The sequence below is a fragment of the Hippocampus comes genome, unplaced genomic scaffold (assembly GCF_001891065.2).
Source record: "Hippocampus comes isolate QL1 unplaced genomic scaffold, H_comes_QL1_v1.1 scaffold17, whole genome shotgun sequence".
Classification (NCBI taxonomy): Eukaryota; Metazoa; Chordata; class Actinopteri; order Syngnathiformes; family Syngnathidae; genus Hippocampus; species Hippocampus comes.
Window position 1 is genome coordinate 2,154,274 of NW_017805002.1, and position 24,030 is coordinate 2,178,303.

A 24,030-nucleotide genomic window follows, 5' to 3' on the forward strand; every position below is an offset into this window, starting at 1 on the left:
ACATACAGAGCTGGAATGTGTGTGTGTGTGTGTGTGTGTGTGTGTGTGTGTGTGTGTGTGTGTGTGTGTGTGTGTGTGTGTGTGTGTGTGTGTGTGTGCGTGTGTGTGTGTGCGCGTGCGTGCGTGCAGCGGCCACAAAGCAAACTTGACATTTGGAAGGAACAAGTGTTCCCTCAAGCGCCAGCTGATCCATTTTCTCCACCCGTGTTCCGAGGTCAGACAAATTTAGAGCCTTCTTTTTTGACCAAGGGTGGTGGCGGGGTCACGTTCTAAGACACGCTGTCAGGGAGGTGCCCATGGTAAGTGGCCATTAATTAGGCGAGTCATTTTTTGAGTTGTTTGACAGAGTTAGCCGATATGCAAATAAAAATAGACAGGAAATGGATCAATCTGTCTTTTTTAATTAAAGTGAAGTCGAGTTTATTTATTTAGGCAAAAAAAAAAATCGACTCACAGAAAACTTTCTTTTGAGGTGGGTGAGGGCATTGGGGGTGGATGAATAAACCTTAAAAAGAGATTCTCCTTCCGGGATGACTGGACTCAACTGCAGTGGAAGTTGAGTGGGCAACGATTGTCACATTATATGATGCAATGGACATACATCCAATCATCCAATCTTGGTTTGAACAGCAAGAAATTCCATTTAATGAAATGATGAATCACCACAGGTCGACATCTCCAAGAAAGTGGTTCTCCTCAGGACATAGCCAAATTGATTCATGCAAAGTGCTCACAGCAACAGTGTCTCACTTTACTTGTCGCCACCGAGGTGAAACAACAGGAGAAATTCAGATGTCAGGGGGTGAGGCAGGGCGAGAGGCTAGTTGCACACTAGTTTTGATTTCACCAATATGAGAATGTGATGAAATGAACGCAAATACAGTTTTATTCTCGCAAAGCGAATGAATTTCACGCCGGTGTTGACGAGCATTCTTTGTTCCATGCACTTAAGGAGACCGGATTTGCAAAAAAGGTAGGTGTGATAATCACTGAATAACTCTGGCTGTTGTTTATGAAAACATTCGATTCAAAGTATTGTACGAGGACATGGATGTAATCCTGTACGAACACATTTTAAATCAATGAGTGCATGGATGTAATCCTCTGTAATTCTGCCGATACAATGCGCGGTGTGGCTGACAAAGCAACAGAGCTACCATAGCAATGACAATGTAGGACACCAACTATGGCAAGCCATACACCAACCTACTACAACATGTGCTTTCAGTGCTAGCGGGAATACATGGACCAAATAGGTACCGTAATTCCATTGTGCGCAATTTACAGCATGGCACAGCATTGAATTGCAAACCAGAACGCCAGGCTAATAAGCGCAGCCTATATAGCTGACCGTTCTTCCAATCCCGATGGGTCTCGTCCCCACTCCATCAGGCACAACATTTTACGCAACCTGAGCATCTGGTTCATACGTGTATGGACCAACATAATTATTGCCAACTACCTCCTCCAACTCTTCAAACACCTGAAGCCCCTCAAATATGTTTAAAACACTTTCCATCAAGAGCTCCGCTATTGTTGTCTTAAAGGGACGTCACACTTCCGGGTTTGTCGCTCGTCAGGATCTCACTTCGGGAAAACGATTCCTTTGTTGAATTGAAGAAATAGGTTTTTTTCTCATGCTTTAATTAATGTATCTTGTTTAACTACTTATGACATATAATATTAGCTCACAGGTGACCTTGAGGAAGCAATTTAAGTTTGTGTGCGTCAAAAACATCCTACATAAAATGATTTGTTTGCGCAACAATCATGGTGAGTAACCAAGTTTCGTGCCACACAGGTATTAAAACATTTCAAAAGTAAATGCAATGAATAGAACACAGGAAAAGGGTAAATAATCTGAGAGCCTTCAATTAAAATGGGAGAAGCAAATTTGTCAAAGGGAAGCAACATCTCATTAAAAAAAAGCGCTAAAATACTGAAAAATTAAAAAATGGAGGAACACAAATGCAGTCCTGATGCTCATCATGTTGCACTCCATCTCTCATGATATTGTCATGGTTCCATTTTCTGCACATGTTGGTGATCAATAGAGGCATCCTTTGTGCAGCTCTCTGGCGATCTGGCTGCTGGATGCTCTCCAGAGCAGGGTTGTAACATGAATAATTAAACGTCTCTGCCACAGCGTGCCCGCATTCACATCCTCCAGCCCAGCAGCTGCCATCCCAAAGGAGCCAGCCGCAGTTGACTTAAGAGTCAAGAAGGACTCTGAAACACTCGAGAAAACGGCCGAGCAGCCACTCTTGTAATGAAACAGAGTAGAAATATTTAGGTATAATTCTCGTGCATACGTATTCTATGATGTCATTATTTATATATCTGACAACTTTTGCTTTTACTGTACTCCACTACATTCCCCAAGTAAAAGTACATTTTCATTATGTCAGTTGTAATATGCCAGAAATATTCCTAAAATTGTTGTTCTTGCCAAAATTGACTGGACAATTTGGGGGGGGGGGTTTGTTCAGGGGTCAAATAATACAGAAATATTGGGCTTCAATTTTTTTCCACCCCTCAGCCTTGTTTTATGACACCATTTTCTGAATGACCGCCAACAAGTAGAATACGCCACACGATGACCCTTCTAAGTTATATGCAATCATAAACTGAGTGTCCCAACCCATATTTTGAAATATAAGGAACATTAAGGTATATCTTAAAATGATTATGAGGTGGCTACAATATTGAAAATTCAATTGTGATATGTGAAGTATGAAATTTTACATCATTTACAATTAAGTGCTGCATGCAATAAGTTATAATGAAGTTCAGTTTTATCTTTAATGTCGGTGAGTATCTAAAAGCGCAACTTGACTCAAAAAAAAGTGAAAAATGTGCTTCAAAAAAAGTCAAGAGGATAAAACCTGATCAATAAAAGACAGGATCATAAAGCATCAACACCATACTTCTAGCAAGTTCACAAATGTGAATCCATCTTACAAAAAGAATTATTTTAATGCCGAGTGCAAGTCTAGCAGAAAGCACAGTTTAACCCAAAGGCTTTTTGCTTACACGACATGTGACAAGGCTAAAAATAAATGAGCTTTCGGACTCACATAGACAAAATGGCAGAACAACCCCAGAATGAACGAGGTTGCGTTTGCTCTTATGTCTTATTACGCAGATCTGATTAGTGACATCATTGATAGATCAGACACATTAAGACATCAGTCGATCAGCAATCTTGCATAAAATTCAGTCCAGTCAATGAGATCGGTCTATTCGCAAATCGGAATGTACATTTCTTCTTTTTGTTTTTTAAAATAACTGGTATGAATATAATTAGTCAAAACATCTTAAGAGTGTACACTTGAGTGATTGTACTTCTGCATGATTCAGACAGTGTAGTCTGGCCTATGCTTGAAAGTGGCTCTTGACCTTGGCAATCTTGGCGATCTTGCTTATCATGTCATGGGTGAAGAAACTTGGTCTGGGTGTGGTTCTTTTGCAAGTTAACTGCACACAAAACATTTACTTGGTGCTGAAGTTCACTCTTGTTGGGTACGCAGGAAAACTCGAGAACCAACTCTTTCTACAATGTATTATTATTTTTTTTATTTCATAATAAATGGTACAGGGATCGGGCAGTGCACGAGTAAGCACACTAAGCACAACTAGGCCATGTCTGCCCTCTAGTGCTAAATGGTGATATTACACCATAAACCTATACAGTGCCGCACCACTCTTGGCGAAGGACATAGTGAATAAATATGCATGTGATTGACGGCCATTGACATGCATTAGGAAAGAAAGATGTGATTTTTTTTTCCCCTGAAAAAATAATGTTCGGCGGTCCACTCTGTAACCTAAATGTATCCTCTATTGGAATCATACTTGTGAACATCCATTCATTTCCCGATCCGCTTTATCCTCACAATGGTCGCGGGGGGTGCTGGAGTCTATTCCAGCTGTCTTCGGGCAGAAGGCGGGGGACACCCTGAACCTGTTGCCAGCCAATTGCAGGGCGACTTGTGAACACATTGACTACAAAAACATGCATTCCAAACATGTTCTTGGAGCTGCAGGGAGCGGTCTCGTCCCATGATTGCTGTTGTTTTTTTCATATGTCCTGACCTCAGCCAAGGAATCTCACGCTTGCAGGAGGGAAACACAGGTGCATCCGAGCATATTAATTTTACTGAGATTCACTGGCCGGAAGGCACAAAATAAATTTGCAGAGAAAAATTGCACTGTATCGCAATAACTGCATTCAAAACGCTGTAATTATTGCTGGATGTGTTAGAATCTTAATCTTTATTTATATTTGGAAACCTTTATCAATTGTATTTATTATTATTAATATTATTATTGTTATCTGCGATTGGCTGGCAACTGGTTCAGGGTGCCCCCCGCCTCCTGCCCGAAGACGGCTGGGATAGGCTCCAGCATCCCCCCCGCCCTCCCGAGACCCTTGTGAGGATAAAGCGGATCGGAAAATGGATGGATAGATATTATTGTTATTAATATTTAATTGAGGAAAAATAGCTCTGTTTGATACACTGTTCATTTAAAAAGCTTAAATAAGTGAACCACAGGAAGTGTCATTTACGCCTTAAAAGCTTGCCTTAAATTTTAAGGCAAGCATATTGTTGATAACTTATTTGAAAATGTGCCTTCCTTCTTTCACAGTGACTGAAAAAAACAGAAATTAAAATTTGTAAATTCTTAGTAATTATAAAAAAACGGCATTCAGAGTTAATCTGAATATAAATGTAAAATTAATTTAAAACAAAGTAAAAGTAAACTCATTTCTTTTCAAGCTGTGACTGCAAATCATGAGACAGCAAATCGGCATAATGCTTTGGAGCTGTTTTTCTTCAAAGTTGAAGGAATTATGAACAGTTCGAAGTACGTGCCAGTGTTCACTAAATTCTTCGGACTTCTGCTGCAAAGCAAAAAAATCTCTACATATTCTGCACATCTCAGGAAAAGCCGACTTGAACAGCTGAACATTATCAGGGCTTAATCAGAGGCACTTTAAATGGAGCTGACATTCAGCGTGGCTTTTTATGTGATGTATATGTGGGTGTGCAGACATGCTTTGTCGCGTTTTTACTTCTCCTCAAAAGAATGACAGAAAAATGATTCCGTTGAGTTGCACAGGTTAGAGATTAAATGAATGATGGAAAAAACAGTTTTCAATGATTTATCCTCGTTTTTGTGTGACCAAAACCTTATTTTGAACAGCGCTGTGTTGACGCTTTTATATCCACTGTATATAAAACATATTGGAAAGAGAAAAAAAACCATGAAAGGCATCAGGTTCACGACACTGACCCCGAGGCCAGTACATCACAGAGCTGACGTCGTCGTCAACATTTGTTGCTTTTTGGCCGCGGCTCCCATTTGCCATTTTTCACGCTGTCCCTCAAACTGACAGTCCGCTCTCTCTGGAGAGGCTTTCTTTGGGCTTGTCGCAGTCCAACCTGCTTGATGTTCACTCTCTTGTGAAAGCGCAGTCTGCAGCTCCTGGCCACAACTAAAAAGACAAACTTCTCCCCCTCATTTACCACCCCCACCCTGCAGCCCCCACACCATTTCTGCCTGCAGCAAATTGGGGTCAAGCAGTCTTGCTGGAAGGCAGGAAGTGGCTCTCGTCCAGATTTTGTGTGTGTGTGTGTGTGTGTGTGTGGCAGGTTCAGCATTGGAGACTTACCTCAGTTTGTGGCTTTTAAATGCAATACAATAACTGTACAAAATTATCAGGTTCGCAACTAATTAAATAATGGTTTTAGGATCCTTGAATCATAGACACCTGACAAAACTCCATAACAAAAAATATGTATTCACTAAAAACACACCGACAAAGTAGAAACAGAAATCGCTGGTCAAAAGTAACCACGGAAAGAAAATACATTTCCAAAATGGACTTGCAAAGCCAAGGAAGTAAGTAATCCGAGAATACCAAACGAAACGGCGAGTCCAATTCACTCGACAAAACAAAAGCAAGATCAAATAATGAAAGTAAGGCTGTACAGTCCTTTCGAAAAACATAAAACCACAAGAACGAGAACTTTGAGGGCGAGAGGTCTAGAAAATGAGAATTTGAACATTAGTTCAACAATAATCCGACAAACTGATGACAGTTTGTCAGTCCTTAAATCCATGGCTCCATGATGACACCATTGGCAGCAGGTGTGCACACTGGAGGATTGGCTCCAGTCTGCCATCTGCTGGAAACACAAGAACGTGACAAAAATGGTGTTTTCCTCAAATAGAAGATGGAAAGGTGTTGGTTTTAATCAACTGCAGGGTGACAAGACTTAACTGAACGATTGGGAAGAGCAGGGGGCCACGGCTCCACTCTTTGTAGGAAGAATAGCAAACATTTGGATGCTACTTCACTGATTTTCAGCTGTCGCAGGGGGCTCTCGATTGTGACCCTGGTGATAAATAAGGGACTGCAGGACTAGAATTTTGAAAGGGGCGGAATGTGAAGAGATTCAAGATTCAAAGTCAGAACCTCTGAAGTGACATTCTCTTTATTTATAGTTTGCACCAAAGTCAGTTTTACAGTTTGGAAATAGAGCAAGCAATCAAGCAGAGGACACGGTGGTGACAATTACACAGCACGTAATCCGTGGCAATCCAAGAGGCAATTGCAGATGTTTTGTTTTTTCCATTTCCTTTTTTTTTTTTTTTTTTTTTAAAGAGGCATCGGCCAACCTGGTGTACCCTGGGGGTGTGTATGTTTTGATGCTTTTCCACTCTCCTGCTGAGCATCCGCCACCCCCTACTGTTCCCTTAATAAAATAAAAAAAATATTGAACAGCAGGGGGTGGAGAAGGAAAGCGTTTGAACTGGTGATCCTCTTGATCCATCCAGGAGTAGTAGGGGATTTGGAACCACCCTGGAGGTCGCATTGCAAATACTGCACTGTATCTCATTAGTGCAAGCGGTCGTTCACAGCGACCTTGAGAAGGCTTTTAAATCAGCAGGAACCCACCAAGCGTTTTCTCTCCAAAGGTTAAAGTTCGCAAGTACGATGAGTATTTTTTATATGCTACCCCAGCGAGGGGCCAAGAATAGGCAGAAGCGTAATAATAATAAGCCATGATTTCATCTGGCTCAAGGTGATCATAAGGGTTAATGTTTAAACTTGTTTTCCTGGACACCGGCTTCGGCGAGGGCAACTGGCCAGAAATGGCAGCGGGGAAATTGGCTGGCTTGCTGGACGTGTCATTAGCATGGATTCGAGGACATTTGAAGGTGGCTTGTTGGTAGACAGAAACAAGTCACACATTTTTTTTTGTCATGACCTTTCTTCATTCAGGCTTATGTTTTGTTTCTTCTGTCATTTGGCTCTTCCCTCTTTTTTTTTTTTTATCTGTTTTCTCTCAGCCACAGTGAAATTTGAGCAAGGAGGCACTCACTTTGGTGCTATTTTAATGAGCTCCTGTCTCAAGTTCTGTGGTCAAACCAGGAAGAAGCCAGATTGTTCCTTTATCTTTGCTGCACTGTAGTCAATCATGTACGCATATAGGACACTGCCCCCGAGTGATCTCTTTTGTCCTTTGTTTCCTCCTTGCTCTTCTCATTCCTGGTTTAGTAACCATTTGGTGATTGCTCTTCTCCCAACGTGTTCGTAGAGCTTTATGGAGGGGCTTTAGCCACGTCAGAAATCTGTGTCGCCTCAGTGAAGCTCCTCCAGCATTTTATTTCCTCCATCCGTTATCTGAACTGCTTTCTCCTCACGAGTGTCGCGGATGTGCTGGAGTGTATTCCAGCTTTCTTCAGACAGGTGGGGCACACTCTGAACGGGTTATTCACAAATTTATTTATAAATTATTTCCTCTGAACCACTTTGTATCCGTCAAGCCCCCACCCTTTAGCCCTGGTAGAGGAAAAAAAAATCCTGGAGCTGTCCTTGGTTACCAGTCTTAATTTGTGTGAACATACTGTGCCTACTTATCAGTAGCGACTTTTGTTTGCACTTTAATTGGACGAAAGACTTCATGTTATTTATTTTACACTGTGTTTGCTGTGGTGTCCAACCATACCAGTCGCATCGATTGCTACATGGATTTTGAATCAATTTTACCTTAAGAAAAATCCATCAACCCATTGGCTACATCATTGCTCGAAGGGTCACACCTTTGGGTGAGAGACAGGGTATACCCTGACTGGTTGTGAGCCAATTACGAGGTAAGCACACACGTGCGTGCGTGCGCGCACGCGCACACACACACACACACACACACACACACACACACACACACCACCCACATTGTGTCTGCATCATTTCTTTTATTGAGCCAATTTTGACAATCAGGACATCATCCGTTTTTGCCTCAACACAAATGAGGTTCACCTTCCCAAACAAAATAAAAACAAAAAAACAACACACACGTTTATTTAGTTTTTTTTAATTATTAAAACACTACAATGTTTTTTTTTTGGCGCCCTAAAATGAGAGCACTGTTTTTCACTCCTTCGACATGTAACATCTGATGATTGAATAAAAGTGTTTGGAGGCTAAAATACATTTTTCAAAAGTAGACTCCTCTTTGCAGTAACAATCTAAGAATACAAATCCTTCTAATGGTGTGAAAATGTTTTTTTGCAAGTGGCTGTGGTGTTTTATTTACAAGATGATGTTTAAAAGGCTTGTGTGTATCAGTATAACAGAATTCCATGTTTTTTGTGTGCAAATGGAGTGCACTTAAAGGTCACTTGAAAGGCACAGTTTGGCTGGCACAAAAAAAAAGACATTCAAAATACAGTCGCTGTCCAATAAAGAAATAAACAGGTAACTCCACATTTATTTATTTGTTTTTTTTTTTTTTATGGGTGTGCATCCTGGCGAAAAGTATGTATTTTAGGGGGTCCAGGGGAGGAGGGGGAGAAAAAAAAATTATTCTGTGACCCCCCCGAGAAAGTATCTCTAGTATGACAGATTGACCTGAAATTCGGCGGTTGGGTCTATAACACAATGCAAAAAAACAAGTCTCAAGGACCAGAAACTGAACATGAATTCCACCCATTTGGCTTGAAGCAATTCATTTGTCTCTCAGTAGCACCCCCCAGGAAAGTTGGAAAAAAATAACCCCACAACACCATATGAACTTTGTACGGACAAGTGAAAAAGCCTCATGGACGTGTGTCTGGAATAGGAAAAAAATAAATAAAAATTGTTGGCCATTTTGGTTTGTAGCAGCCATTTCACACTCAGTAGCGCCTCCGACGTCAGGTGAAAAATATAAATAGAATCCACTCTCACCACCGGTTTCGCCAATCGACTCGAACTTTGGTGGACAGTTCAATCCACAACAAAGTGCACAAAAAAGTCCCAAGGACAGATTCCTGAAAAGAAATTGGAAGTTGGCTATTTTTCTTACAAGTAGCCATTTTTTCCTCAGAAATTACCCCTGGGAAAGATGAAAAAATATCGGCCACGGACACCTGTTTCACTGAGTGATGCAAAATTGGGTGGACTGTCTATCATAACAGAATGCATTAAAAAGTCTCACGGACCGTGCCTAAAAATGAACAAGAAATAAGACATTTTGGCTTGAAGTAGCTCTTCCTACACCAGTAGTGTAGTCTGAAAAGAAAAAAAAATCTCAACCTTCAAGACCGGTTTTGTCCATCCAAACGATAGTGGGTGTACATGTCTAGCAAAACAGGCTGCATTAAAAAGTCTCAAGGAGCCATGAAGCCAGCCAGCCCTTTTGGACATTTTGCACAAATTTCTGGACATGGGTAAACTGCAACAAGGAAATTTGCCCAAATGGGTTCCAATCACTAGCTGGTATTCTTGACAGTAGAGGCAACACTAAATTGCAAATAGTATTTTTTTTTTTTTTTGCCTGTGCCATCTAATGTGGGCTGAGCATGGCATTAAAAGTTTGATTACGTTGAGGATTTTCCCCAAAATGTTTTTTGACAAAATGTGCAGATACATGCATTTTAGTGGACAGCAACATTGTGCGAATATCTTATGGAATGGTCGCAATGACAAATGATTTGGATTAAAGTCCTGATTTGATGACACATCGTGCCAACAAGTGGCCTGAATTTAGAGGAGCACTTCATTAAAAAAAATAAAAATATGACAAAATACCATGTCAACAGACATCAGGTCCATCAGCCGCTCTCCTCTGGAACAGAGATTTGAGTTGTTTCCGAGAAAATAAGAAGATATTTGTAATAAAGTGCTGCTAAAAGGTTTTTTTTTTCATTTTACTGGTTTCCTCAAAACAGAAGAGACGAGAGCAGTGATACAGCAGAAGTAGACAGCGAGGCCGAGCAAGCTGAACAAGACTGCAACACATGGCAGTGCACAACAATACTTCCACAATGGAACACACAGCAAGGCTTGGAGAACTGATCCAAGGCAGGATAATCAGGGTGACTTTCGTTTTTGGTCCATTTTTTTCTTATTTCCACTCTAAATATACGTGTTTCCATGTGTTTGTGAGCCTCTGTCAGGTAAAAAAAAAACCCTTAGAGGAAAAAAAGAAAGATGTATTAAGGTGAGTAACAAGCACACAATTTTTGTGTGTGTGTGTGTGTGTGTGTATATGTGTATTAAAATTAGTATCGTTAATTCTTTATCTTCAATATTTTACATTAAAATCATGGGTGAACACGCACAGTAGTATCAGGAGCCACACTGGAATAAAAAGGCTCCTTTTGACAAGTTATGAAATAATGTATTTGATCACTCCGATGTCCACATTCTCAAACGCTTTTTTTTTTTACCAATACAAATATTGTGACGATATTCTTGGAAGAGTATGATTTCAATCGAATAAGCTAAGACTTATTCTTGGAATATTAAAATGCTATTTTAGCAACTTTCCATCCACTTTCTGAACTGCTTATCCTTTCTAGGGTCCCGCTGCCATGTCGCATCGTCTAGTATCGAGCTACTTAACGTGATATTTACCTGTGCTGACGGGGTACCGCTCGGCGGTGCTGACCAACACCGCGGTGCATAGCGCGCAATCATGCCGGGGCGCAACGGCGAGCGAATCTAGACGGCGGCCATTTTTAGACATGTTTCCTTTTAGCCTGGAGAAGGATGAATTCCACTGGTAGCGCTAACTAAACAAATGGCTGTCTCGTACAGCCAGCTAAACAAATGGCTGTCCAATGGCATCGAGGCTTTATTCAATTAAAATTAGGACTCGTGTCATTAAATTTTGACTAACTTTAGTCGCTTGATAAAAACAGTGTATAATTTCTTCACTTTATTCTCCTGGTATTTAAATTTTTTCCACTGAGGTCCTTGACTCCTTTTCATGAACATTTTCAACTACATACACTATTTTTTTTGTTTTACAAAATTTTGAGTAAAATATTGTCCATCTAAAATCAATAAGTAATATACATATCATATATTAAAATTAGCTGTAACAATGCTGTGAAGCGTATCACTTTTTCCTCAGTAACATATTGGGGGAGTTATTTCAAGGAAAAGTGCGCCATCTGGAGGAGGAAGCCGTGCAGGAGCTACAGTGCGAGAGTCTACTCTACAGTGTTACAGCATTTTACAGTATGATCGCTCAGTGAAAAAGTAGATCTATTAAAAAAGGAAAAAAAAGAGCGGTCTTCTTCCTTCTTTGAAATATCAGAAACCTTCCAACACACTTCTTTCACATCTTCTGGGCCAAACGCTGCCCGTCGAGCGTTTTGAGTGACATAGGAGGAGAGCAGTGTGTGTGTGTGCGCGTGTGTGTCAGTGGGGGATGGGCAGCAGAAGACGTAAAAGGAGGATCACACGCGGTAAAGACAACCGAAATGTGCTGACAGTGTGAAAATGATTCTACGCCGGGACCCATCTAACAAGTAGACCCAACCATCCCTTCTCCCCGCCTCCCACCTCTAGTCGGTCCGCCCCCTCCTCGCGGTGATCAAGAGTTTGTCCCATCACTTGGCAGTGAAGGGCTACTTCAGAGCTGCGAGTCGGCCCCCAGGCTATTGAGCTCCTCGTGCTTCTCACCGCCCGTTACTGCGCTCTGGCGGAAGCCGGATGCAATTTCATCAAAAGTCCGACCTTTGGTCTCGGGGACCTTGAAGTAGGTGAAGACGAAGAAGATGAGTAGCAGCACGATGAAGATGACAAAGACGTAGGCGCCGCACGCCGTCTGTGCACAAGACATAAGAGGGAGAACATACAGTCCATTACCGTTGCCTTTTTATGCCTCGTAGGAAGTGTGATAATCATCTCAAATGATAATACCGCAAATGCAGTAAACCTGTACAGTGGGGCTTTGGACATGTTCAATATGTGCAGCCGTACGGGGCGGCAACACAATCAGGTTTCCTCGAGGTTGTTTTTTAAATCTGTTTGTGTCCTTGGTTGGTGATGGTGGAGGACAGGTGGTGCCAAAAAGGGGAGTCAGGCATGGAGTGCCATTCTAGTGAGCAACGAAAAGCAATTAAGCTAATTTTTTTTTTTTTTTTTGCTTTTCATGACATTAAGTCAAATTAGTCTTGTCCTCTTAATGAGGACTTTGTTCTTATGATATTGTGTCACTGCATGTTACGTTTCTTTTCTCGTGATATTAAAATGTGCCAAAAAGACTATGCTTTTAAAACTCCGACTTTGTTGAACATTTGTACTTTCGTCTCTTGAATTACCGGTACGTTTTCCCTGTGAAATCAAAACTTCATTATCTTAAGATGTATGACTTTGTGCTTATAATTACAACATTGTTCCTGTGATGAAATTGACTTTTTTGGTCTTTTACTATTGTGCCAATAAGTTATTGTAATGAACTCTTGTTAGAATGAATGACTAATCATAATATTGCATTTTTGAACCTCGTAACATATGACTCATAAAATGAGTACTTCGCATTCTTATATTATCATACAGTCTTTCTGACTTTTATGTAATTGAAGTTATGTAAATAATTGCAATCGTATTAATGACACAGAGATTAAAAATGAATTAAAATCTAAAGATTGCTTCAGTTACTTATTAACAGCATCCATCAAAACTGAGCCATATTATCTATCACATAAAATGGTAATGGAAGTGTCTGCTCAGTACACGGTTATGCCGCATTCTCTTTAATTCATTAACTCATTTTCAAATAAAACTAATGATGTGACTCACAGCTAAATACTGGAAGCCCATCCCCACAATGAAGTTGGCAGTCCAGTTGGAGAAACCGGCCACAGCAATAGCTGAAGGTCTGGGCCCTTGAGAGAACAATTCGGCCACGATGAACCAGGGTATGGGACCGGGTCCGATCTCAAAGAAGGCCACGAAGGCGAAGATGGCCACGATGCTCAAGTAGGACATCCATTTGACCTGGTCCTGCGGAGGGACAGGAAAAAAGGGCACGTTATATCGGGAATCAGGACTTGCACAGATTTGACCCAAGGGGGTCACATACCAGAAGGGCCATGGCAATAGTCATCAGGAGGGCAGAACCGGCCATTCCCAGTAGTCCCAGCAGGTGGAGAGACCTCCGGCCGGCGCGCTCCACCACAAATAGCTGGAAGCAATGAACACTAGTTAACGGCTGAATGAATCCATTGGAACTATGTGGCTAACCAAAACAGCAGCACAGATAAACATAAGCTCTCAGAGGAACCGCCAGCAAGTTTGTTATATGGTTTGAATTTGCTTCTATTGTATGTTCCACTATTTGGATACAATTTGCTTTCTGGTAGACTGACGTGAAAATGAATATGAAATCATCCATCCCTATTTAAATGAATGGAAATCCCAACAAACACATGTGTAACATGTAAGACAAACAGTATTCTACAGTACCTCCCGAGGCTCTATTTTTGCTGATGCCACATGTGTGCTCAGGTTTAATATCTGTCATCTTGATTTTCATGCCGGGTCAAGTCTCCTCTAGCGCATTTCCGAATTTGATAGACCACATCATCTGCATGTGGACATCTTCTTGCAGTTCCTGATAAACATAGGGGTCAATCTCCTGCATGGATTCCAGCAAGCCTGTTTATGCTTCCGCCACGCAACCCGTGCACCTCTCCTGTGCTGAATTTAAAGGAAATGAGAGCAGCCGCTTCCAGTGGCCGGAATCACGTCAGCGATGGTCACTTCCAGATCGGCGCAAACACCCCTTTCTAACTGCGACCATCTACTAAGATATTAAACCAAACAAAACTCCACCGTGGCAGAGTTAAACCGCGCTTTCCGCTAGACTTGCACCGGGCGTTAAAATAATCCTTTCTGTAACATGGATTCACATTTGTGATCTTGCTAGAAGTATGGTGTTGATGCTTTATGATCATCTGTCTTTTATTGATCAGGTTTTAGCCTCTTGACTTTTTTTGAAGCACATTTTTTTGAGTCGAGTTGCGCTTTTAGATACTCACCGACACCACAGTGAAAGCTGTGTTAACGACACCAGCTCCGATGGTAGCATAGACTGGCTGTGCCACTCCGGCCTTTTCAAAGATGCTTGTGGAGTAGTAGAAGACCTGACAGGAGCAAACGAAACCTCAGTTTCAGGTTGTACTTACCAATGTGTGTGGAAAAGAAAAAGAGAAAGAAAAAAAAAACTCACAGCGTTGATGCCCGAGAGCTGCTGGGAAAGCTGCAGCACAACGGCGACAAGGAGGGGCTGGCGGTAGAGTGGTGAGCGGAACAGCTCCAAAATGGTCACCTTCTTCTCCCGCATCATCTGCCGGCTCTCTTCCTTCATCTCCTGCATGTCAGCGCTAACGTCGTTGGTGCCCCTCAGCTTCTTCAGCACTAATATAACAGTAATATGACATTGTGTATATACATATATGAATACACACATTTCAAAATGTTATCATTTATTGTGATCTTACCCAATATAAACAACACCATCTGGGCAAAACATGAGGCTGAATTTTAAGATCTTAAGTCATCCATGTTTGGTGACATTTCTGTGAGTGTGACAATTTACCAGTCTTGGCTTTATTTTCTTCGTTTTTGTTGATGAGCAGGAACCGTGGACTTTCAGGGCAGCAGGGCAGCAGGATGCACTGCATCACCGACGGGATGAAGATGAAGCCCAAGAGGAGCGGCCACAATTCCCTGTTACCCATGATGGCCTCCAATCCAAACACCTGCAATCAGCCAGCAGGCTCATATGGGTGATGACATCTATTTAAAAAGACGCAAATAATGTCAATGAAAATCAACAGTACCTGTGCAATGAGGATGCCCACGACAATGCCGAGCTGGTGGAGGGTCCCCAGAGCCCCGCGAAGCGCCGTGGGCGACACCTCACCCACATACATGGGCACAAAGCCAGTGGAGAGGCCCGAGTAATAGCCCACCACAAAGCGACCGATGATGAGCATCTCGAAGGAGGATGCTGTCTTGGAGAAGCCCATCAGGGCCGATGAGATTAGGGCCAGTACATTAGCCAGGAGCATGGAGTTTCTCCTGAGGACATATGAAAACCAATGGCAATTAGGCTAGACTTGCATTTGCAAGTTCAGTCGCCCAATTCTGATTCACAGATAAATTCCGATATCTAATATTTTTAAACGGTCAAAGCAATGGAGAGGCGGACACAGCCGAGCTGACATAGCAAAATTTGGTAGTGTATATGAACCGGTAGAGTGGCTTTTTTTTTTTTTCCTACCCCACGTATTTAAAAGGTTTTACACAGTTTCCTTATTCACCGACAGATGACACGGCATGAGGAGCAACTGGGGGTTCAATATCTTGCAAGGACCGGGACACTTTAAAATGGTCACAATTGCCAGGGATCGAACCTCTAACCTCTGTGTTGGGAGACGACTACTCTACCACTGACCCATGCCGCCACCGCGGATCAACCTTCCATCTTATATAATGATAATCCTATTCAGGGTTGTCAGGAGCTGGTTCATATCTGGCATTCCCTAGTTGCTTATTTGGTTAGGGTTTACGGTAATTAATCTCTTCGCTACCAAAGTCTTAACTCTCCTGTCTGCTGCCAGGTTTGTATTGCAAATGCGAATCTGCTCTCAAATTACCTTACCGACACAAATAAAGGTTAAAAATAAATAAATAAATTTTAAAAAGAAAAAAGGAAAGTGCCATCCACTAATGGACTTGGGTACGCCCATGAGGTGGTTTTGGAGAAGTGTCAATAATGAAGTATTCCGCAAATGTTTGATGGGAAACGTTTTTGCATTTCCACTGGTCATGTGACCGTGCCCGGTCACTTTCAAAGTGTGAGACCCAGTACTGCATCCCCTCCAGCAGCAACAAGCTGTCCAGCAATGTCTCCAGTAGCCACAGCGAAGAGTGCTGGTGCAATGGAGAACCGGCAGGAGAGAATGAGGGTTTGCCTAGCGAACCTGCCGAGCAGGACAGGGGCCATCTCAGCAAGGGCGGACCTCTGATACCGCTTGTGGGCCAGTCCCAACTGGGTGGCACGACACGGCTGAGCTTGGGTGGGGTGGGCGTCTCTGGCAGGAGCGCAGCAAACACTGTGGGGGAAGTGGTGAGGTCCGGGCAGCCGAGCACTGTAGAGCGCGGGAATGCCATTGGAACCGAGAGCCCCAGGCCCTCCCAAGCCTTTGCAGGCCAAGCCAGAGCTAGCCGCGGCGCACTGGGGCAAATGAAGTGCGTCCGGAGTGGGACCCACTCAACGGTTTCATGACCTTCATGAGATTTTAGGAGAATTGCAAGATCTCGCAAGAGGGGACATTTCGAGAACTAAGCCTCAGAGGTCAAGCACCCTTCAATGGAAACACCTACAATTAGCAGTTATACTTTATCGATGTTGCAGAAATACCGCTTTTATTTTGTGAAAAAGTGTAATGTAAGGCTTCTGTTTTCCTTCACATGTATTGTAGCTCCTTAGTTTTTTGTTTTTTTTTTCATTACAAAATAAATTTAAAATTCTGGAAAATAAAGGGGGACCTTGAGGGACCTCACATTTAGCTTCTTATAGTTGTGAGCATTTCCCCCCTACTGACCTAAATGTCTGCAATTTTCCCACAAGCACTTGAAGGCTTTTGGCAATACATTTACATCGTTGTAAAACTTCGATGAAGGGCCGTTCAGTAGAGTCATTTATGTAATTACCCGGAGAGAATCATTAAAAAGTTGAAGCAATTTTTCCATGCATCATATTAAATGCATTAAAGTTAGTAAATGCCTTAAAGTATGGAAAATAAAGGGGAATCTTGTGGGATGTCAAATATAAACTCAAAAGAAAGATAAAAATCTTTTCATCAAAAAAATAAAAAGACATCCTGTGATAGCTCAGTTTGTAGAAGGGGCAAGGCTGTCGTGGTTATCACAGATAATCTGGTTCAAATCCATCTTCAAGGACAGTCTTATATAATGAAGTGAATACAAAGTACAGGACATGAAGGCCGACCATGAGGGACCCCAGATTTCTTCATCTTGAGTATTTCCTATATTTACAGTACTCCGCGCATGCGCTCCTGATTAATATGGAGAAACACGAAAAACATTCACCACAGAACCATCCTTTGATAGCTCAGTTGGTAGAGCGGAGGCCTCTAGTTGCAATGCAAAGCTCATCAGATCAGCGGTTTATATCCATCTTAAATCCTGATGGACAAAATGTTTTATTTGATAGCCTTTCTTAGATATTGGCGTTCCTTAGTTTTCCGACGTATGTCACAAAATGAATAAAAAAGGGAAATAAAGGTGATTCTTGCGGGACCCCATATTTTTCTGATGAGCATTTCTTATCCAGCTACAGTACCAATCACAGGCGGGTCATCAAACGAGGGTACTAGGCCGTCACCCTACTGCCCTGTCACATTGAACGGTGCAAAAATTAAATAATGAAAATGAAAAATGGGCAAAAAAAAGGCATTTGGAGGTATACTGTGACAGGATCTCATATTCAGAGCAAATGGCTTCATCAGTGAAAGGTAATAAGTTCTCTGCTGTGAGTTCAATCCCCAGTTGACCTACAGGTAGACATTATGTTATGGCTTAAAAAATGAAATTACTTTCTTAGTTCCAATCATAGACTGATCATAATTTAGTTTTAAGTTAACTTTATTCACACATCATTGCACAACAACTGCTGGCATAACAAAGTGTAGAAGATAAAGAAAACTGCGCCCAAATGTCCACCCTTATTCCCAGTCATTCACTACATTGCCTCACCCTATGTAGTAGTTCCCTCGTTCAGCCCTAAGTAGTAGTTGTAGCCAAAGATTGAGGCAACTTGTTTTGGTTTCCACAAAGATTTTACGACGCACTTTAAACTATTAGAATTGTACCTTTGGCAGCAATGTGACACGGAATTCTGGTTAAGGTAAGCAAAACCTTTTTGGTGTTTTAGGGGTTAAAACGGTGACAGGCCGCCACCAGCGTGCTCCTGCTTACTTAACAGTTCAAAGGATTGGCTAGTAAGTGTAAGCTATGTGAAATGTACACGAGTCCATGTGTAAAGCTCTTTGGGCAGGAACCGTATGATGTAGACACCGATATATAATCTTATAGGCCTCTGCTGATCCCTGCTTATTTACTTACTTAACCACTGATTACTTGGTCTTAATAGGATATCGCCAACATTTTTTGTTTATGCTTCATTTTCATATCTGGATTGAAGCAGTCTTAGATCCAAGTAACTTTTACGGGGACAATTTGAGGTTATGACTGTAAACTGAGGACCACGTGTGATTTGTTCCATTGCTAAAAGGAAGTAAAGCTTCAACTTGATCTTCACAACCGAGGTGCTTGTGTTGTACCTTCCAAAGCGGTTGACAAAAACGCCAACTGAGAAGGAGCCGAAGATGCCGCCGACGGAGAAGATGGCAACGGCAATGGACCAGATGGCTTTGAGGGTGTTTTCCGAAATGGGCGTCTGGTAACGCGCAACCCATGTATCATTGATGAAGTTCTCGATGATCTGCAGAGAAGACAGGAAGAAGACGACAATTACAACCACTGCCGTAGTGTTTCGTAACCTTTGAGCCAAGGCACACGTTGCCCCCATCTTGTATATTGTGCCAATTTTTTTGTCAACATCACCAAACAAAAGTGTGGGGGGGGGGGGGGGGGTAATCTTGTGCTGAAACAGCAATGAGCTCCTCAATTTAATTCCCATTTCCTTAATCGGCGTGCAGTGTCAGCGGTGACCAGCTGCACATGGCCAGCTGATGGCAGCAAATCGCCGACAATTGCGGGCAAGGAGGAAGTTCCGCCTGCCAACTTTACTCCCTTCCCCCCCACAACAACTGTGTTTACAAACACACCCCCAGACCAGCCAGTGGTAGCAGTTAAATAACTCCGCCTGTTTGAGTGTGTGCATGTGTCTGTGCTTATGTCAGAGCAACCGCGGCTCACATGATTCCAAAAACGTCAGCGCTCGACGTGTGACTTGGTCAGTATGCTGCTTGACCTCCACCAAAGCGCCCGATGTCCAAGTTGAGTGTCACATAGGCTTTGTGTTTATTTTCAAAGGCCGACCAGTGTCAACCAGCGCAGGGGGTCTCAAACTTTTTGGGCTGTAGTGACAGGAAGGAATTATTTTTTTCTAATGCCAATTAAAACAACTACAACAAAACAACAAATGTTCTTAAAAACAAGAAGAAAAAGTCACGAAATGGGGAATAGTTACTAAATCTAAACATGATGTTTTTAAAACGAGTATACAGTGAACCTCATGGTTTAACATTTGTAAGTATGCTAAGCGTATTTTGGGGCGGAAGCAAACCTCCATTATTCTCGGAAGCATAAACCGGATTGAAAGGCATGAAGAAACTGAAGCACTTTGTTACAGAGGAAGTTGTTGTCAATGAACAATAAATTCCTCTGTAACAGAAGAAGTCATAATTTCAGGATGACAGATATTTTCTTTTTATTAAAACAGGTTGTAATAATAAAAATGTATTTACAAGATCCAAGATTTATTTTGTCAAAAGCAACTGTGATAATTTTGATAAGTATGGCATTATTTTCATGAAGGAAAAAAAAATAACATTTACAAGAACAAAGGACATATTTTGTAAAATTGTACCTTTTATTCTGGAAAAGACACCTTTATTCTCTAAAAAAAAAAAGACTAGAATAAAAAAAATGAGCCTTCTATTCTTGATAAAATAGGACTTCAATCCTCTAATGATATGATTATTTTTCTATTTAAAAAAAATGGTTCATGGAGGGATATCAGATTTTAGTAAAACTTTGAATAGCCCCAATGCTAAGGCAGGCTCCTATTAACATTAGCTTACCCTTCTTTGGTTTATCATTTTGCCACATGAAGGCGTGCACATTTTAAAATGCTACATCATAGTAATGTACAGTATTGCAAATTATTTCATAAACCTCAAATCTGCGGTTAACACACGCCAGTATGAGACCCACAATCTACAGTGAGACAGGCGGGCCTGCCATATCCCTTCTGCTGGCTGCTCTTAGCGCGGAGCACGCTTATCGCCTCACACTTGCATAGAGATCCTTATTATCATATAGCTGCTCATGACCTTCCAAACCACTTAAATCTAGGCTGATATGCGAGTGGGGTTTTTTTGGGTGCGTTTTTTTTTTTTTTAATAGATCACTCACGACCGGCCGGAAGCATTTTCTTGTCTAAATAAGACATTAGCAGATAAAGGACAGACGTGGGATTAGGTAAGGCTGGAAGTTTACCACAGTTACACCCTGACCAGGTTTGAATAGGTAGTCAACCACAGAAGCCGACAGATCAGGAAGTGCAGGACGAATGCAGCATGCAAAACAGATGGCATGCTGCCTTGGTGACATACAAAGGATGTTAGTTTAACTTGGTGCCTTAATCATAAAAGCTGTTAAGGCGCCAGGCTCCAGTCTCCATTTGGCTCCAGTGCTATTTTTTGTTGTCGTCACCAGTCTTGGAATAAAATTTGTCTCCTACGCAGTTAGAAGTAAATACATAAGGACCCTTACTCTCCTCCACGGTTTCCACTTGACTGCAGTGCTTTTTTCTTGTTGCTTTTGCTCTCCTCTTGGTCTAACATTTTGCTCCTCGACTGAAAGAATAGTGGAAATGCTCATTTTTATCCAAAGTCTCCATTTGGCTGGAGTGCTCCGATTTCTTGTTGCCCTCAGTCTACTCTCAGGATAAAATTCGTCTCTGCACTGCGGGAGAATAAAATACATGTACAGGAAAGCCTCGTTCTTCTCCACCAATTACACAGTTTTGGCCAGAGCGCTTCGTTTTCTGGCTGTCCTCAGTCTCCTCTTGTCTCAGTTCTATGGCGGATGCTCATTCTCCATTTTTGTTTGCCATTTGTTAGCATGTCCTGTTAAACTATTACGTTCAATATGGTGTGCATTGCATAGGCTTTACTACTTTAAAACCTCAAGTTGATCTGAGCCATAACCTCTAATCGAGCTTAGATTTAGACATTACTAAATTCAGAAAGGGTGGACATCCACCTCACAGTGCAGAAGTGCAGGGTTCGATTCCGGCTCTGGCCTTCCTGTAAGGAATTTGCATTTTCTCTACTGCCCGAAGACAGCTGCGCTAGGTTCCAGTATGTCCGCGACCCTTGTGAGGATAAGCGGATTAGAAAATAGATGAATGGATGGATAAATCCAGGAATACTAAGGGGCTCAAGTGGGAGAGAGCGCCACTCTCGGTAGTGGAGATGAACAGTCATCTCCACTATCCCAGCCAAAGTGCATGAAAATGTCCCGACTGACCCCTGGCTTGTGTTACTTGCAAAGACTACTGCGCAAGCCCATTCAGCAGCTGGCAATGGGAAGCAGACGGCCTGAAAACAAGCTGCGCATTCATACTGCCGGCCTGTCAGCGGGAATCGTCCGTGATGCCGGTCAGGTTGTCCAAGTGAGCAATGTATAACAAAGTGAGTCAAGAAAAAAAAAAAAAATCTCATGCAGTCACGGCAGATTCGGTGTGTATATGCCAATGGAACAAGACTTTTTCACAACCAACAACGCTCGTGCTGAGATTTTAATTGGGACGTCCGTGTATCGCGGCCACTTTATGTTGGGGCTTGTTCAAATCTAAACAGTTCAAAAACTCTGTGGTGCTCTCATGCAGTCTTACAATGCAAAGTCAAAGTATACGGGACATTTCCTGTCAAACACCTCAAGTGTTGATGCAAAGAAATTGTGGTAAATCTATATCCTCTTACTTGGTCATTAATACAAAGCGATTATTATGTGTTGGGGAGCTGTTTTGCAACTTTCACGTGACCACGCACGAGTGTGTGTATAAAAACACACTGACCAAATCCCCCTTCTACTCCCATGTGTAGGCACTCACACCGCTTAGATCCATGTGGCCAAATATGCCCCCCCCCACCCCCCATTTTCACTGTGCTATGCTGTTCCGCATGTGAAGACACCCAAGCCAGGGAGATTTTTTTTTTTTTTTTGCACTACACTGAAAGATAAATATGATTTGACTGTATGAATGCAAAATCAAACTCTACACTTTGGAGCGGCTTTCTCATATTGGAGTCACAGGTGAGCTGGAGTCTCTTTCAGCTGACTTTGGGCAAACCGAGGTACACCCTGGACTGGTTGCAAATATATCACGTGGCTCGCTATCAGGCAGAAACCCCATATGTCCTAACATGGTTAATTAAAGATTTTTTCTGAACTGATACTGTTGTTTGCCAGTTGGCTTTTATGCATTCTCGCCAATTACCTTATGAAGCAGTGTCAGGTATAAATGGATAGCTGCACTAAGGGCAGGTTCAATTATTGCCCGTGTCTGCATATCATTCACTCACTGGTGAGTGGCAACATATCAAACAGCTGAGGATCCAGTGGAAAGAAAAGGTAAATAGAGAGCCATAAAGAGGTGGGGCCTGTCTGGTGACACACCTGAGACCCTGTGTGCTGGGAGGCCGCAGGGTACCTCAGACCAACAGGGGTGTAACAATCCCACACAAAATTAAGTCTCACTGTACATCCTCCCGGAAATTGGCTCCTTTATTAACCTCCATGTTAATAAACTTAAAATTTACCCGAGGGGAGGGGTGTTCATAAGAATGTTTTCTTACTATCAGCATCGCCCTGCGAACAGGTGCCTTTTCATTTCCTGCAATAATCCTCTTCTAACTTGCTGTCATTCAGCCCATTTTAGGGCACTGTTTTACAAAGGAATCACCCCGAGTCTGTTAATAAAGATGTCCTTGGAGCTGATAAGCCCCTAATGCAGCTATTATTAGCCCTTTACTAAGCCCACCCCCTTTTCCACTCGGTGGACCTAAGCTCAGCACATCACAGGCATGGGACAAGATTGCAGACCCAAAATATTGTGGATTTCTCCTACTTTAACATCCATCAATCCGTTTTCTGTAATTATCCTGACTAGGGTCATGGGTGAGCCAAAGCCCATCACAGCTAACTTGGGGTGAGAGTGAGAGCACATGTGGATCAACAACAACTTGATAATATTCTTACCTTTTGAGGTGCATTGATGACGCCCGTGTTGTATCCGAACTGCAGGGATCCAATCACGGCGGTCCCAACACACAGCATCAATGGGAAGGTGATTTGCTGCATGGGGAGAAAAACAGGAAGCGATGTCTGTCAGTGCCTCAGTCGGTTCGAATTAGGACTCAATATCGTAGACAGTGAATAGATTTTGTACTCATTGTTACTGTGTGGAATGGATCGATTCTGCATGTATCGCATACAGCAAAAACATCCGCAAACATAACAACAAGTGGGTATAGTCTTGATAATTTCTTGAGTATTTTCTGCCGTTAATTGATCGAGCAGGTAGAGTTGAACATTATTTCTGCATGTAACACATTTATGTGGAACAGTGGGTGGTCTGGGAGCAGAATTTTGATTGGTTGTCCACATTTGGATATGTTTTGGACTTTGACTTATTCGCTACTCACTGGCTGATTATAACCAGCATAATGAACATTGCCGTCTGAGAAAACATTCCAGACATCTTATATCACAAACACATTGTGCAACGCCTAAAGAAACTATTCGAGCAGGTATGTCTTGTCTCAAACAGAGAAGCGCAAGTCTATGTGCAATTGATTTTAACAATAAATTGCTCCAAGGGGAACCTCCAGATGCCTGTACCCTAAATATTGGCTTCTCTCCAAACATCAGGACCCCATGGAGCTGAGCAG

The 24,030-nt window shown here is 42.2% G+C and overlaps 1 protein-coding gene and 1 long non-coding RNA gene across 2 annotated transcripts in view; one reads left to right on the plus strand and one right to left on the minus strand.

The window, feature by feature from the left end:
• LOC109507648 (uncharacterized) lies at positions 1 to 11,768 on the plus strand. Its single transcript, XR_002166507.1, has 3 exons — positions 1 to 55; positions 9,770 to 9,772; positions 11,709 to 11,768. It is a non-coding gene; the product is annotated as an uncharacterized LOC109507648 (long non-coding RNA).
• The window catches only part of slc2a1b (solute carrier family 2 member 1b), a 24,771-nt gene continuing 9,150 nt past the window's right edge, over positions 8,410 to 24,030 (minus strand). The window contains exons 2-10 of the mRNA XM_019857242.1: positions 23,339 to 23,434; positions 18,667 to 18,827; positions 15,136 to 15,376; positions 14,892 to 15,054; positions 14,523 to 14,710; positions 14,332 to 14,436; positions 13,374 to 13,475; positions 13,091 to 13,294; positions 8,410 to 12,113 (exon numbers count right to left, since the gene is read on the minus strand). Coding sequence (XP_019712801.1) covers positions 11,919 to 12,113; positions 13,091 to 13,294; positions 13,374 to 13,475; positions 14,332 to 14,436; positions 14,523 to 14,710; positions 14,892 to 15,054; positions 15,136 to 15,376; positions 18,667 to 18,827; positions 23,339 to 23,434 — 1,455 coding nt within the window. The 3' untranslated portion in view covers positions 8,410 to 11,918. The remainder of the gene's footprint in view (positions 12,114 to 13,090; positions 13,295 to 13,373; positions 13,476 to 14,331; positions 14,437 to 14,522; positions 14,711 to 14,891; positions 15,055 to 15,135; positions 15,377 to 18,666; positions 18,828 to 23,338; positions 23,435 to 24,030) is intronic.